At 35.4% G+C, this 18034-nt stretch overlaps 1 protein-coding gene and 1 long non-coding RNA gene across 2 annotated transcripts in view; both read left to right on the top strand.

The window, feature by feature from the left end:
* LOC148823403 (BTB/POZ domain-containing protein 19-like) overlaps window positions 1-18034 on the top strand; it is a 47221-nt gene that overhangs the window by 12122 nt on the left and 17065 nt on the right. The window contains exon 4 of the mRNA XM_088927446.1: window positions 7571-7630. Within this exon, the coding sequence (XP_088783572.1) occupies window positions 7571-7630 (60 nt within the window). The remainder of the gene's footprint in view (window positions 1-7570; window positions 7631-18034) is intronic.
* On the top strand, window positions 1623-4320 carry LOC148823404 (uncharacterized). Its single transcript, XR_016093745.1, has 2 exons — window positions 1623-1686; window positions 3178-4320. It is a non-coding gene; the product is annotated as an uncharacterized LOC148823404 (long non-coding RNA).

Genomic DNA, 18034 nt, shown 5'->3' with positions numbered 1-18034 from the left:
GTAAATAACTACTTATTTAGAAATACTGAATCATGACGTCACAAGACTGATTGGTTCTGTGCAGTTTTAGACAAATGACCTTGAAATATGTTTCCATGATTCCCATCAAGATGGACTAAATTAATAGCCAAAGGTTAACATTATGTTTGTGAAAGGTTATCAAATACTCAGTATTCCTGGTATGCTGCTTTTACTCATCTAGGCTGCTGGACTGGAGGAATATATGGTATTGTAATTCGGTGACATACTTAAAAATGTCTTCCTTTTGATAAAAAAATCTTAATGAGGAGGTTGGGTTTGGGTGTCATTTACAGCAGTGTCGAAAGCGCTGAAAGCCATTCTTAAGTTTTTTTTTAATTTAGAGAGATGCTATTTATTATAGCTTCTGACTTATTGAATAGAGCTTACTGGAAGGCTTTAATCAGAGGAAACAGGGAGAAAGAGAAGCTTCCTGTCTAATGAGTCAATAATTCAGTGCAGCTAAAAGCCTGCCTCAAACAGAAGAGACCTTCCCTTAAATGGGGGAGAATTTCCCTGATCCCTCTTGTGACAGAATGATGTCCAGTAGAGCAGAAAGCCAGGCAGTGAATTGGAGGAGACTGCTGATTCCTATAATACATCCACCTCAATTGATGCAGCGAAAGTCATTGGCTGTTATGAATTATTATGATGGGGCTTGCAGACACCAGATGTCTTAGAGGCTTATGACATCAGCGCTGGAGAGACTTTGCAGGGAGCAATTTGCCTGTGGAAGGCTGGATGAAAATAAATGAAATGCATTGCTCTTTGGGGCTAAACAGCCTCATATAGCTGACCTCTTTAATTTTGTGGCCTGGCATTTGTTCTATCCATGAGATATTAACGTTAACATTAGGATTTATTAAGGTGGTAAAAGAAGGATGCCGTACTTCACAAATTTTGATTTACTGAATTATGTGATTCCTTGTCAAATTGACAAGTAGCCTTATGAACAGTTAAGCAGTTAAAAGGTGCAGATTTTCCTGAAGATGTTCTTTGTTTTTCTCGTGGCAGAACAGTGAGAGCTGGGTCTCTCAATCAGTAATGTTTATTCTACTGCTCCAGGTTTTCAGGTGCACTCACTCTATTTAACAGCAGAAACTCTTACCTGGCCCATGTGGTGAGAAGTGTTTTATGTGGGTTTACATTCATAAGATGAATGATCATGACCTCTGCAGTTACCACAGGGAGAATTTTTTTATTTTAGAAGATTGACATGGGATCCCCGTCATTTTTTTGCAATATAGAATCAAAAATATGAGACCAATATTTGACTGAATATTAAAAATTGGGAAACCTTTTCTTTTAACCTATTACTTTTTATTTAGACTACAGTTAGGAAGTATATGCAAGAGTCCTTAGAGGATTTCCTCCAGGAGGGAAATGAATAACTGCGGTGCTGAGGACATGAGATTCAGGACTTCTTTTGTTCCAAATAGCAAAAATAAAATATTTCAATTCAAAGGGATATTGTAGCTGACTTTGGCAAGCAAGGCTTTTTTTCAGTGTAATATTTAATATACTTAAATATAAAATTTAGACTTTAGAATGATGTTAGAATCCCATAGCAGGGTTAATGATGCTACTTCTCTCCTGAAATTTAAGGTGGATCAAAATGGGAAATGGGTGGGAAAATGAGCAGCAGATGCTTCCTATTTTACAGTACAGGTTGGTACTGCATCTATTTTAACTTATTGTTCTATTTTTACAGTACAGTAGGTTTGTACTTAGTCATTTACGAATTTGTATTTTCAGGTTTTAATGTGTAAAACGGATAACTTTACTCAGGGATGAGTAAGTAGGACTGTATTCTTTGTTTATGGTTCGAATCTCTCTTGATTTCTTATAAATCAGTCACTTGCTTTCCCATTTGAACAACTGAGCAGTTCAGATTATTTGCCCAGCTAGTTTCAAGTGCATTTTGATCTGCTGTGCTAGTCTGACAGCAGACAACAATTAGTGGCTTTCTGACAAAAGATTTTTTGAGTGAACTCTGTAGCAAGGCTGGAAGTTATTACAGTTCTGAAAGTCACTTGCTGATGTCATTTGTTAGCCAGTAATTATGGTGCAAGTCTGTAGCAAATGAATCATTAATGTAGGAAATGTCATGCAGAGGCTGAGAGGAAATAAGTTTCCCGTGGTAAAACTGGCTTTGCATTCTCAATGCATGATGTGATCTTTGACAAATCTCATGTGCATATATATATATACTGTAATGTAATGCACTGAAGTCTTGATTGAAAACAAGAGAAGTTTTAATACACCGGTATAATCTGACAGATAGATATTGATTTTTCTCTTTTTTTTTGTATGCCTTCCCAAATTGGAATTACTGGCAGTTAATTATCTGTGTTCAAAGTTGTGACCCAAAGGGGACAAGGACAGCGCATACTCTTCTCTGTACACGTCAGAGATGTTAACCAATTTACATGCTGATCGAACAAACTAGATCGAAAGGGCTGTAGGTTTACAGGCACCTAGTAAGACAAGCATAACCTATGTAAATTAGGTTACTGAGAGCTCACGGCCGGTTGTTGATTGGGAAGTTCCATTGATAGTCAGCTGATGTTATAACCTTGGCCCAAATCAGTGATGTCTGACTTAAGATTCAACCTCCACTCTGAACGAGGGTGCCTTTCGTAAATTCAGCTGACCTGGTTTTTTATGTATAAAAGTTTTTTTCAACCTGTTTCTCTGCCTTCTTACTATGTATATCTGACTTTTTTTTGGCAACATTTTTCGATGGGCATCCTGTTTAAAACCACCTACATACAGTACTTACCACACCCTTCATTCCTAGTGATCTGTCTTTTGTAAATCGGCACATGAGCAATATTATAGTCATTTTTATCATTCGGAGAAGTACAGCTTTCTAATCATTTGGGATGTCTCTTTCTGTGGGTTTGTCTTGTATTTCCAGAAACTATTTTCTAACTACTTTTAACAGTAATTTTAATGTTAATTTGCCTTTATTGCAAGCTGGTTTACTTTTTAACCTTGTGCTCTGTAGTGTTATCATAATAGTACAAAGACCCCTGAGAAATCATGAGGCCTTAAATTTAAAACACTGCTAGTAAATGAGGTAACATTTGAAAGTTGATTTCAGGCCTTGCTGCAATATGTAGCCCAGAAGCTAATTATACACTTCCGTTTTCCCAGAACTTTCCTGGAGTTGGAGAATGTCCAGTATGTGGAACCTTTTTTTAATGACAAAGATTTGGATTATGTGAGAGGTCACTGATGGAGGAAGAACTGGCTTTCGCTCAATTATGGAATGGAATTCTCTTCCTCTGTGAGAAGGCAGTGACTGCTGGCCTTTGTGGAGATGTAGGAAAGGTGTAGATACAGTATGTTTTTATTTTAGTTCTAATCTTTTTTTGCTGAAGTTTCACAAGGGGAATAGTTTTAAAGTCCACATTCACTGCTTTATTTAAAAAAAATATTTTTGTTCTTAAGTCATAGCTGGCTCATTTGATGATGTGATCTGTAAATCAAGTTTATCAAGGTAGGGAGAAACCAACCGAAACTTGAAATTCTGGAAATACAAAAACATATGACCTCATTTGTATCTTCTATCATCGAGACCGAAAGCAGATCATTCATTTTTAGTGAAACTGGGTTTTGTGATTTAAAATTTTCAACTGGCCACAAAACCAAATACAGAACAATGAATAGTATTCCCCTCTATATCAATGGTACCTAAGTTCAGAGTTTAAGTTCTGTGTATTATTTGGTTTTTTAGAAGTTTGTCTACTGTGAACTGCTCATGACATTCCATTAACATGTTCTTACTAGAATTTTTTTAAAAGCTTTTAGGTAATTAAACATTAAAGAATTAAGCATTTTCCTGTGGAGTATTGTAAGTCTTAGTGTAAACAGTGACAGGTATTATTCATTCCTAAATACCTATGTGTAAAAAATTGTTAGATGGGAGGTATACATCTGTTCTAGAAATTGAATTGTACAGCAATAGAAAATACATAGCTGCTTGGTTGAATTTAATGCTGAAATAAAAAGGTGGAAAGAAATAAAAAAACAAAGCCTGAAAGTTTTGGCATAATTATGCTGAAGTACAAAAAAATCACTTTTCTCACTTATCTGTATTATCTTCTAAATGGGCGTCAGTCTCGTACATCTGCAAAAATAACGGTCATGTCTGTGCTGTACATAACAAGAACATAAAACTGTAATTGTAAATAGGATGTCATTTTTGTTCTGTACAAGTGGAGTTTTTGTTACATGTCATTTTCTGTAAAAAGCTAGAGTAATTGTTAAAAAGTTTAAATAAAATCACCTGCCAAGTGTGTGTATCTGAGTTCTGTATTTGTTCAGCCAAACTATATACGGTAGCTCACTGGGTGCCCTCATAACTCTGTCAGATGTTTATTTCTAATTCATGAAGGGTGTTCTTTTTGCCCAGCTTCAAAGCACACAATGTACTGCATAAGAGTCAGATGCATTTTTTACTATAAATGTGCACAATCTGGCATATATATTAAGAAAGAGTTGTGTCTACACAGCCAGTGCTTAAAACCTGAGGAGACACTATAGTTTTCTTTTTAATATAATTGTTTTTTTCTTCTAGGAGTGGTTAAATCAGTAAGAGATGCTCTGTGATTCTCAAGAGATCATAGTTTGAAAGATTAACTTCTTAAAAAGTAGCCTTGAGGTTTGGAATTCAAAATGAGAAAAGAATCTGAAACCTAGCACATAGCTTTATTCTTATAAAAATGAATGAGGTTCCTCTAAAGATCGAATCGATTGTTTCCATTAATGTTTAAATACCAGTCCTCTTTAATCCTTAAAGGAATTAATTCCCCATCATTGCCTTTGTTTCATAACATTATATACTGTAATGCCATGGAAAATAAAATATTTTGTTTTAATGCATTTACATCTCAATGGCATTTCAATGTTAAAGTGTGCATAAATATAGATATAAAAATGGTTTATCCACTAATGGTAAAAAAATAAAATTCCTTTTTCTTTTATGGCCACACACTCATCTTTTGCTTATCTTTATGTACATCTAGTTTCTCGCTATAAGAATGTGCTACCTTTTGCACATATTTATACCTTTCTCCTGTGTATTTGACCTGATGTGTTTGCAGTGAGAACTTACAAATTGACCAGTGATATTAACCCTTGGCAAATACAGGCAAACAAAACTGCCTGAGCATGATGCTGATCCTGTCACAGTGTGCCTGTCTGTTCCCTGTGGGAAACTGAGCTGAACATCCCATCTCAAAATGCCCATAAATAGAAACGCTGAGCTATCTCTCCCCTGCAACCCAATTTAGCCAATTTATGGCCAGGATTAGGAATGTTTTTATTACATTTAAGCATTCAAAATTTATGTTATTTGTAGTCCAGTTTTTTCTCATACTTAAATATAAAGTAAAGTATAATCCAAAAGTTTCTCCCTTTTCATTTTTAATGTAATTAGTTTTGCACTGCATTCTGTGAAGTATTGGATTGAACATTTGCTAACTGGGAATGTCAACGTTTTTTTTTTCAGCTTTTACAGTGCCATGTTTTGTGCTCCACAGTTAACCCTTCTTTGCTTAGTTCCCACTGACTGACTTATATTTCATTCAATTGTAATTAACAAGGTGAAAAAAAAAATTGAAACACTTGCACAGGAGTAATGCAGTAAAAAAGTATGAACTTCGCTCTTAATAAAATGAATTTAACAAAGCAAACAAGCTCATTGTTGCACTTTATTAATATGCATTAATATTGTTCGGGACATGGTGTTAATGTATACTTTTGGTCACATAGACTCTTTTTTACCATTACATCCCAATGATTTGGTAGCTTCTTGTTTTAATGATCTGTTTTGCACCTTGCTGGTTACTGCAGAGGTTCCGTGAGAGTGTCCAAGTTCATTATTCCAACTTTCAATCCTTCACCCTTTTCCCTCCTTATTCCTCCACATTTGCCTTTTGAACAACTTTTCTTCCAGTGAAAACACTGCCCTGCATGTTGTGGAAGGAAATTGTGTTCTATTCTGAAAAGATCTGCACTGCATTTTTTTCTTAATTGGCTGTTATTAATGCTTGTCAGGGAGCAAACTAATACAATTTTGAAGAGCATTTTGAAAACTGTCTCTTTTAGCATTCACACACCTTGTTGATTCTACAGTACATACAGGAGAAATATTTCCTGAAATAAAGTACAACTTTCAAGTGTTCATTCTGAATGGTTGGACTTCATTGCAAACGGGTTTATTTTTATTTTTCGACTATAAAATAAATAGCATTCTTCTTCAGTGTCATAGTTACAATAGATAGAGGCCCTCCCATGCAGATATATTAACTGTCAGGCAACACTGCAGCACAGTGCATGTAGTGAACCTGTTACTTAAAATGGAGTTCAAGGTTCTGAACTGCAGACAGAATGCCCCTGATTGAGAAAGGTTTTCCTTATTATGAAGGTATAGGCCTGCCTTCCTAGAATATCACCAAGCTTTTTCTTTAAAATGTTGTTATAACGCCCACTTTCACAAGACTGCAGACAGGGCTTTGTGTGGCTCAACAGGCAATATCATTGAATACAGATTAAGATGAAGCCTGAATATATTTTTACTCTTGTTTCACCTTTTGCTTTTAGTATTTATTAGAATAAATACTATTTCAAACATTTCATAATAAACACTTTAATACTATAAAAGATTATTCATTTCTAAGTCTGTTTTATATTGTTTTCATTGCTTTCAGTCTAATGTTGTTTTTAACATATTAATTTTAAGTTGACTTTTGCTTAATGTCACATAATGCATGCAATTTTATTTGTTCTGTGCTTCTCTAATGTGTGGAGTTAATTTTACTTTCAACACTAAACATATACACTAAGCATATTTCCTGTGCAATTTATGTCTGATTTTAACAGATGATGAGAATTATCAGTTTCTGTTCAAATCTTTAGGGTTGCTAATGGGTATGTGATTTAAAGAGAACAATTCATTTCTGTGGAATTGTGCTGCTGTAATTGTCCACCTGGATTGCAGAATGTTCTAAGAGCATTTAATTGTACTGACAAAAAACAGATGGCTTGTTATTACAGTGTTTTATTTAAAATTGGTGATAAATTGGATAGTATTTATAATACACAGTTACTGGCAAAAGTATTGGCGCCTGTGAATTAAATCATTTTTTTACATTATTGTATTTGATTAATTTAGTTGTGGTATAAATATCTCTCAAGTATATATATTTTAGAGTGTACTGAACTTTGCTTTATCCTGGCAAGAACTATTAAGGATTGGAGGTGAATTCAGAACAGATTAAGAACTGAAACGTGTCATTTAAAATCCAATTCCCCCTTTTTAATTGGTTTGCCACTTATGACAATATTGACTGTATATTAATGTCCCATAGTAGTCTATTATGCAGTGAATTAATGCAGTAGCTAAAAGGTTTCATTTTCTGGGCACAAATAATTAAAAGCTATAACACCATGAAGAATCAATACATGGCTTAAGTTAGATGTTTTCCTTCTGCCTTCTAGAAAGTCTGGTTATTATAATAACATCATATATTTGATTTCCCAGCTGTGTGTGGAGTTTATAACAGAAACACTGACAGTGGAGACTGTATGTGAAGCCCTGCAGGTAAGAATTTCTTTCTTTGAATTTAGTTGTCTTATCTTGTGATACAGGGGCAGGGGCATTCTGTGGCAAATCACTCAACAGGCCAAGCCCAGAATATTTAGAGCTGATTTGTTGTAGAATGTCAGTTTTGTGATTTGGGGGACGGCATAGTGTTTCGTTAGGAAAACTGCTCTTTATGACTTGTATTGGAAAAAGGGGATAGTGAAAAGGGGGATTGAAAATGTGCAGAGTGTTTCCTCTTGAAGGAGACATCCGATTAAATCTATATTGAACAGACAGTAAACAAATATTGTTTCTTTGTGAGTAATCTAGTGCATGAAAAACACACATTTTGGAATTTTGAAAGAGAGATTTTGAAATGGTGATAGAAATTGGTCTGGTAGGACCTAGGTGTAATATGTCCAATCAGACCTTCTAATTCTAATATAATATTTTTTATCTTACAAATAAATAAATAGTGCTAGAATAGATTTTGAAGTTCCAGTCACTGTTTGTTGTGCCATTAAATGTCATCTTGCTTTTGCTCTACGAAGCACACACACTATACTGACATCATTTTCCTCGATAAATACAAGTGGGACACTTAAGCAGGCTTCTAAACTACTTGGCACAGACCTGATGTGGGTTTATCTATTGTTTAGAATAGGAGTTTCAGAATGACAGGTGTTTCTGGAGGGCTTTGGTATTGAATTCACAGTCACATGATGTACAAAGGCAGAGAGCACAAAATATTTTTTTTAATGTGTTTTATATACACATATACAAGGGGACACTGTATATGTATTGACTGTATTGACACTGAAATTGTCAAAATAATTAATGTATTCTATTGTAATTATTATCTCTGCTATAAGTATGCTTTAAAAGGTGTCAATTTGCATTTGGAAAATGTACACATACTTTTTCAAAAGCGATAAATTTCTAAACATCATTTTCAGGGTTTTTTTGTATCACAATTGTTAATTTTTCAAAGACGTTTCTGATGCCGTCAGTACCTGCTGTTTTATTTATATTTTTTTCTAGTGGCTTTCTTTTCAGAAGGACAATTACTATACAAAAATCCCACAGCAATGTTCATATTGTGTTGTACAGCATTGCACAGGTTAATAGTTTCCTGACGGCAAACTACGACACAGGACTCATTATCAGACTGGTACTTGGAGCCAATGAAAACTGTCTACTAGTTGATTTATTTTTTGCTATAAATACATGTCCTGCCATGACTCATTAAGGATTTTTCTTTCACCATGATTGTCTATTATTAATTTTAATTTCATGTTACCCTACATCAGTATTCCATCTGGACAGTATAAATGTATCACAATGACGCATATTGAGATGTAGATTGCATATCATAATAGATATTGTATTTCTAGTCTCTGGATATATTCCTGAAGAATAAGTGTTTGATCTATTGTAGTTAAACTTAATAGCTGTAGTCCATAATAGTTGACTTTATACCAAAAGTAGATAATTTCCCTTACAAACCTGCATGTCCTTATTAGTGACATAATTATTTGTGGTACTAGTTTAAATGCATTCTTTACTGGGTTATAGTGTGTTCTATATATGTAAACTGAGAAATATATTTTAGACCAAACAAAAGCCAAAACAGAGGATACAACTTCTATAGCCTTCAAAGGAGTCATTATTTGAGCTAGCTTCCTGCTAACACATTCCTATTTGTACTCTAAGACAACTCAAGGACATGCTTCTATAAATTGGAAGCTTTCTTCCTTCACTACAGATTGACACTCAAGGTAATTAAAGAAGAGAAGTTCTTTACAGCTGCAGTTAGACTTGAATCATTGACCTTCATGACATATTGTTACCCGGTTGCTCTAGAAGAGCAGAAATGATACATCAAAGTATGAAAATATCTTCTGGTACTTGGAAATAGAAGAAACAACCTGACTGCCAAAATGTTTCACTCACCTTACAGTTAGAAGTGCTACCCTCTTTTTATTCTATTGTGTAAGTTCTGAAGTTTTTTGTTAACAGGCATAGTTAAATGGTAATGTCAAAACAATTGGAGAAGGGGATGAAAAAGCTATTTAACACACTGTTAAGACATTTTCCATGTATTGTTATGAAAGAATGCAAAAAACAGTTAAACGGAACAGGTCAAGCTAATAATAAAAATTTGAATGTTGCCTACATAACTGGAATATTATTGTAGCACATCCAAGTAATATATAAACCTGCCATTGTGCAGCAGGACATGATTTATTTAAAAAATGACTTGGAGCAAACTCAATTTGATAAATACTTTTACACAAAGGAAAACTGTAGACCTGGCAGTCATTTCCGAAATACTTTATAGTTACAATGTGGAAACTGTATAATCAAACATATGATCTTGTGACCACCAAGGGCTCGGTTGTTCGTTTTCTCTTTTGACCTCACTTTGATCATGGAGGATTTGTAGAAATTAGTTGTAAGCACTTGCGTCCCTTTTCTGTTTTAATTATTTATACTTGACCAAGATCAGCAGTGATGTTTCACCTGCACCTGCGAAATGAATGAAACAGACAAAAAATATTTTGCATTGTAGGAAGAGAAAGATATCATCTTGAGAAGGTAGCAGTCAACATTCTAAGCTTCTTCCTGTCAAAGCCTGATATAAATCTGTGTAACACCTCAAAAAAAGAATAAAGGAAATTCATGCAAAAAATAACCCTATATACAGGAAGGTCTATGAGTTCCTCCTAAGGGGAAATTTGGAAAGTCAGATTATAGGGGAAAAGGAAACTTGGATCATACTCGAGAAGTAAGAGAGTATGTAGTTCTGGACATCTGTTTAATTGTCTGTGGGGCTTTCCTACTTCAAATTGCCAAGAAACCAGACACACAGTTGGACCTATTGCCAGGCTTTGGAAATTCATACCACTCTGTAAAAACTTTTTTTTTTATCACGGTGGGTGGAATCCTCTTTTTACACTGCAGTCTGTTTTAAATGTGACCTTGGAAGACTGACTCAAACAGATATTTACTCAATTGTCACATGTAGCCTGTCATTATTTTCATGTCATTGTAAATTGGAATGGAAAATCTTAAATTGGAAGAAGAAAACCTTTTTAGTTCTTAAATTGAAGTTTAAATACTAATAGCATTAATTTAAATAATGTACTTCATGTGTAAGGCAGCAGTTAGTGCTCTGGACCCTGAAAGTTCTGAGCACTAACTGGAAGGTTGTGGGTCCAAATCCCAGCCTGAGCACTGCGACTTTACCTCTGATTCAGTATAGTAAAGTGCTGTCTAAATGTGTGCATTCTATGTTTAGCATTGGCCAAATGAGTAATTCCAAACAATAGAAGTCCCTCATACTCGGGCATATTTCTATAAGTCATAAACCAAAGTTACAATTTCATTAATTTAATGGCAATTTTTATAAAGTTAGGATCACCATTTACTTTCGTTGCAGTCACCTGATTTGAAAGAGCCATTGTCGCTCTTTCCACATGTCGGCTCACAGCTGTGATCCCTGTGACTGAAGTGCAGGTAGTCTCACTCTGACCTGTCCACTTTCGAGCCATTCATTTATTAACACAGCCCTGTTCTTGCACAGTTTGAGAGACACAGCCCACACTGACACAACCACATACCTGCAAGGACCTGAGAGTCCAAAGGGGGTCACTTCGTAGATCAGAGAGCTATGGCTGACCCATCCCATCATGCCCTTGGTGGCACACGGCCAGTTATTTGCCACCATTTGGTCAATCCCAGTCAGCTATTGTCTTGACTAGGCTCAAACCCGTGACCATCAAATTTAATACAGTATTTCTGTTCAACTATTAATTGTTACTTTCAGTTTAACAATAAAATTAAGTTAATTAAATTAAATTATCAGTTAAGTAACCATAAATGTCAAGGTGTCTGTTAATATGTGCTTTTAAGAAGGCAAAGGAGAGTGTATTTCATTTCAGTATTAATGTTTAATCCTAGGTATTGATCTCATGTCATGTCTTGTCGTCACCTTATGTACTTATTTGTACTTGATTTTTGTCTTTCTAATGTTAAACATTTTGTAACATGGTATATTGAGAATTGTTTTATTCCTCTTTTGAAAAGCTGTCCCTTCACATACACAATTTAAGACAGACTTATTTTTTGGAATTCCTAATCAGGGCCCATCTCTTGAGGGTCAATAGTTAAAACACACAAAATGAATTAGAATGAAAAACATGCTAAATGTTGTACTAATTCAGTTTCTGTTGTCTGTGACACAATAGGTGTTAAAGCGTGGTAAAAAGTCCACACAAAATATGAGTACATTATAAAGACTGTTTAGTACTACGCAAGATATGTTTGGAAAAAAAAATGTACAGTTTGCAAAAAAAAATACATGTTCAGTGACAGCTGAGAACAGGGACCTTTTTTTCTCAACTGTATAATAAGGTCCTGGGAATTTCCTGTTTTGAATTTCACAATGTTATCATTGTATATAGAAAAAAAAAGCTTGAGAAGGTATTTTTACATTTGTCAATTTTACTGCCATATTTGTAATGTTATGATTAGTATTGGTAAATTCTGGCAACATTGCTAGTCTTAGTATATATCATTTATTTGTATTTCATTTAAAAATGTCTTATCTTTTATGAATGTTATATTTAAGTGCCAGAGACAAATTACTGAGAAGCTGAGGAAGAGAAAAATAGATTGCTAATGTCTACTGTAATCGGTAGATTCACATTCAATATACAGTATCTTCCATATTCCACTTCTAAAAGAAGACTATTATAATATCAAAAGTATATTAATGGGGAAGCTAATTCAGTTTGCTCTTGCCGCTTTCTAGGAAAGCTATTCCCCTTTAAGGCCTCTGTGATGTAAGTTACCTACAAAAACAGTATTGGTTACTTGTACATTAAAGGAATAGATTTCTGTGAAGAATAGCTGCTTCTTCCTCCTAATCATTGTAAATGGATGGAAACAATACATGCAGAGAAACGAGGAGCAATACAGGTGACTCTTCTTCACTTGAACCCTTTGCTAACCAATATCTTTGCACTGACAAATAGCAACTTGATTACAGACGGTGGAAGATGTTGTCTCTTAGGTATGAGGGCAGCCACACTTGTCCTTAGACTAGTAAAGACGGACAGCTAGGAACAGCAGGTAATAAATCATGTTAGGATACAGATCTGAATTTAGGACTTAGTGTACTCTAAAACCTTCTCAGTAATCAGGAACTAACTATATTCAGGATACCCAACAAATTTAAGACGGATGTACCATAAATTGGTTTGGGTACGCACACATCCTAATCCGTTTTGGAATATAACTGCTACAATCCCAGGTACTGAGCTGCCATCACACAGTGTTCTCCATACTACATGTATGGACTTGGCGTTTCCAGATTTTGTATTGTTTTTTGCAGGTAGCGATTAAAAATTATTCTATTAAAAAATGCAAATTTCTATTAATAATAATAATAATTGCTTACACTTATATAACACTTTTCTGGACACTCCTCTCAAAGCACTTTACAGGTAATGGGGACTCCCCTCCACCACCACCAGTGTGCACCATCCACCTGGATGATGCGACAGCAGCCATAGTGCGCCAGAACGCCCACCACATATCAGCTATTAGTGGGGAGGAGAACAGAGTAATGAAGCCAATTCATAGATGGGGGTTATTAGGAGGCCATGATTGGTAAGGGCCAATGGGAAATTTGGCCAGGACACTAGGGTTACACCCCTACTCTTTTCGAGAAACGCCCGGGGATTTTTAATGACCACAGAGAGTCATTGAGTTTCCTAACTTTAATTTTCAAAGAAACCCAAATCAGGGTGCTTTTAATCATGATTTTAAAGAATTTTATTTTTCATTTTGTCGCCCATAACTAAGGGATGTCTTTAATTGAGTACCAAAAGCACACACTCCCTGTAGTTTGGATTGTGATACTGGCCATTAAGCAGGGTAGATCGTGAACTTGAACACAGCTTTCTTAGAAACACAGTGGTAACTAGGGGAAGTAAAACGCTCAACAGTGTGGGCCTTATTTTTATTTAAAAGAACCATACCATTCAATTACTTTTGTTTCCCAAAAATTAATTAATAAAAAGCAAATAGACAAGTTCCATGATTTAAATGTATTCATCCTAATCTTATTTATCCCTATCCTTTGATTATGTATCTTAAATCAAATCGGTCATCTGAGAACAAAACAGTATCCGAAAGTTCAGAACACCAAGAGGAATGAAGATGAGACACGTATATAAATCAGGACAAGGTCAGAAGATAGATGGTGTTGTACTCTCGGTGTCAGAACAGGGGGGAGATGGAAGCAGAGAGCACTGCTGTAGTGCCTTGTATGGTAAATCAACCAAATGTGAAGGAAGAGGCTGAGCATCTTTATGGAGAAAACAATGTAATGGGGAAAAAAAAAGGATACATTTAAATTATCTAAATGAGATTATTTAACCCGCTTCAAAAATAAGGGGTTTTATACTTGCATACTAGAAAAAACATGATTTTTTAATAGCAATTTTAATTAGCAACCAGTACTGCTGACTTCAATTAAACGTGAAATATTCAGACTTTATAAATACTGAAAAACAAGATTCTTCTCTGGCAACATAATTGCACTAATGGCCTCTAATGTTGATTTTTGCACTGTAAATTTTTCATTTTTCTTTTAATGTACAGTATGGTTTGTACTTTACAAAATAGTGTATTTCTCAAGACATAGAACTCCTGATGATTTTTACTAAACCCAAAATTAATGAGGATACCTTGCTCATAAACATGTATCTGGAATACTATATATACAAAGATTTGTTAAAAGGAATCAGATATTCGTGTAGAATTTTTAAAATCCAATTATATATCATAGTAGACAATAAGTTTACCTTTCGCTTAAGACTAAAAACAACAGATGGCCACTGCTTTCATATGCTAAATTTTTATCCTTTACTCTGGAACTATTTATTTCCTTAGTCCCATCTGATTTGGAACCATTCATTATTATTCAAGGAGTTATTCCTACTATGCTACATATGCACCGCCACAGAGAAGGTAATTAATCATCATTTTTTGTTTTGTGTATATGGCTTTCTGTATCAAAAAATACCAAAGATCTTCATATACAGGAGGAAAACCACTTAATCCACCACCGATGAACAGCACCCATTGTGTACCAGGAGTCTCACTAATCCTAAAATAAGATGGAAAAGGATGAAGTTGTTTCCCTGATTGATTTAAAGTGGAAAATTCAGTAGGCCAGCTCGTGTAAGGCAAAAGTGGAATTTTGCCAGGACAATGAGGTTAATGCCACTACTCTCAAAAACAGTGCAAGGGGATCTTTAATCTCATCCAACAGACCTCTTACAGCACAGTGCACTCTGCCACCATACTGGCAAATTGATTTAGAAATTCTAGCCCAAATGGATCTGTGCTACCTAGTAGTTCGCGTTACTTTATTAGCCTCTCATTCCAGTACTGACCAGTGCCAGGTTTGTTGAGCTCCTGAGATCTGGTGTGATCGGGCTATAGGATAGTACTGCTGTGATCTGAGTCTGTTTGCTTCTTTGTGCTTGCTTTCCTCTACAATGTGTGCTTGTCACACTATACTCTTTCACAACTTGAAGTGCGTGAAGGAGAAATAGTATTTACCGGAAGAGAGATGAGGCTCTATCTGACAAAATTGTGAGCTCACAGATGCCTGGTAGGTCACATGCATCATTGTTACCCAGTAGGATGAACAGTCTAATCCTAGTGGTGCTTGGACAGTGGCGCAAGGCCTGTGTTCAGAGCAATATGGACCATAGTCAATTGATGACAAAGCCCAGTGTTCAACCGTTGATACCAGTAGTGCTTAATGTGTTCTCCAAACTAGCACCTTTACTGATTGATCGACTAAAAAGTCCTTGCGTCATAAAATTATATCTATAAATAGCTTCTTTCAATGACGTTGGTAGAGTAGGTGTATTTGATTAAAGTTTGTTTTCACTCTAGGAAATCAAAACCTTTTGGGGGGGAGTTACATTCTAGGAATGTAAAAAGTCTTTTAAATTTTGGGTCTGGGTATTAGCAATCTTTGTGTTTGCCTTGGGGGAATTTGACAAGGAGTTTACTGTTAATAGGGTTCTAGACATAAAAGGTAAAACTCATTTTGAAAAGGTGAGACTGTAGGAGGAAAACAAACAGTTTCCTTTTACTCAGCATAAAAACCACAGTAATCTCTTTTCCGTTAAGCTCAATGGGGTTTTCTATTTTTCTGTTTCCTTTTTTCCCCTTTATTTTCTAAAGCCATTGTTTTGTTATTTGGAAGATGGTTGTCACTGTCTTTTCAAAGAGCAAAGGTGAAAAAAGAGAAAGACGTGAAGCGCTGCATTAATTATGGAGCCTTTAATGTGGTTTTACCTGTGGTGACCTTGTTTAAAATCATGCTCATGTGAAATTAACTGGATGTCCCTTCCAGGGAAAATATTTTCAGAGCACAATTTGTTTTTTTCATCAGCACTTATTTTTCGAATTCTCTGCTCTTATTGATGATGGATGATGGCTGGTAAATTGTCCAAAATAAAGTTTGTTTTTTTTCCTTTGAAGGGGAGCGTTTTTTGCAAAAGAATTTAGCAGAACCAAATCTGTGTGCTTGCTTTCTAATAGGCAGTGGTGTCATGTACTTCATCACTTGCTTCACTAGCTTACAGTACGTGATGTTTGCACCACGCATTTCTCTGCTGACTTTTCTTACAACCATGAAACACCAGTAAATGAGAACTGTGACAAAAATCAGGAGCACATACGTAGTATTTTGATTTGTTTATCTATTTTGATACAGTACTGTGTGCCCAAGTACACTTTTTTTGCCAAGTCAAACCACAAACCCACCTTTGATGCATCTTTGACTGAGTCATCAAAAAACCCCAAAATAAAGTAAATGGTATTTCTGTGGCTCACTTTCAGGATTGCTAACATGATTTGAGTCAACAGCCACCCCCATTTCTGAAACCCATTAAAAATCTTTGATTCTACCTTCCTGATTGAAGGCTAGCATTTCGATTGCGGAGGGAGTTCATAATGTTTCTCAGCAGAATCGTTTTGTCTTGAACTGCTCACTGGGGCTGAAGTGATCATGTTTAAGGTAGGTGGCGTTCCTCAGCTGCCTGAGGGGAACCGATGTGCACTGAACAGTGACAGTTGTTCTGGGACGGTCCCGTATGACTGTGACAAGTTTAATTATGCTCCAATGAAAACTCCCCTCCCTTAGAGTAAAACAACATTTTGAACACCGCAATCCCAACGAAAAAGTATGGATTTCACTTCATCAGTTTGTATGTACATTACAAGTGAAAGTTGGACACTGACTCAAGGTCAATCAATGGGAAAGCACAGCCAGTACAAGAACATTCTTTTTTATTTTTTCAGTTTCTGATCACCCGGTTAGATGGGGTATTATTATAGTTTTTATAAAATACTTTTGAAATCTTGTGGTTCCTAGAATATAATACATTCTCATCACAAATACAAATCTGGTTTAGTTAGTGCCTACCTTGTATATTTGGCACTGATGCTTCTTCTGTTCACTAAAATTTGAGAGGACTATAATGGCTAATGTATAATAATGTAATGTACAAATATAACTTATCACCACTTGGCGTTTACAATAGCAGTAAGCAGTGTTACATATTACCATGCAACTCTGAAAGATCCACATATGTCAAAATGGAGGCACAGTTTAACAGTATGTCTTTGTCTCACACAGTCTTGGATTGCAAAATAGGATTCTAGGTGGTGTCAGTACACAAACAGATTAACCCATGCAGTGGAATGACATTGAGACCTGCATAGATAGAGGTGTTTTATTTACACTGGTAACTGTTGACTGTAAAATAGCAACTCGGCAACGTTGTTGTGTGGTAGGTAACATAGTCATCACAATCGATCCTTTGTGACGTCATAATGAAAGTGTAAATCTGCTGAAGCAAACCATGACACACAAGCAGTTTTTTTTTCCTTTCCGTTTTCATTCCCTATGAGCTATAGCATCCTGATAAATGCTCTCCAGTTTTTCCAACCCTTGGGAACATAATTTGATTGTTTTCTGTGCTTTTGTGCCTTTTTACCTAAAGGTTCACAGTGGGATAGATGTGCATTGTGTTGCAGTACTAATATAAGTTTTGTCCTGTTGAACAAAGGATAAAAACACTGATAAAAAAACAGTAGAGTGGTTACAACTTATTTTTGGAAATACTGTGATTGCTGGTAAGTCATCTGTGATCCATAGAATGGTAGTGCAGAGAGTTAACATTTTAGTTTTATTAAATCATAACTTTCTCTGTTATTTATCAAATGAATGATAAGCCATATCCACCTCATTCCAGTTAATTTAATGATGAATCTGAGAACCTTTGTAAAGATAAAAGGCACTGAACTGGAAATCTTTGGGTGTTG

Source organism: Atractosteus spatula, chromosome 11, assembly GCF_055471065.1.
Source record: "Atractosteus spatula isolate fAtrSpa1 chromosome 11, fAtrSpa1.hap1, whole genome shotgun sequence".
Lineage (NCBI taxonomy): Eukaryota > Metazoa > Chordata > Actinopteri > Semionotiformes > Lepisosteidae > Atractosteus > Atractosteus spatula.
The sequence above is the reverse complement of the archived record's forward strand: the minus strand, read 5'-3'. Positions and strand labels throughout refer to the sequence as shown.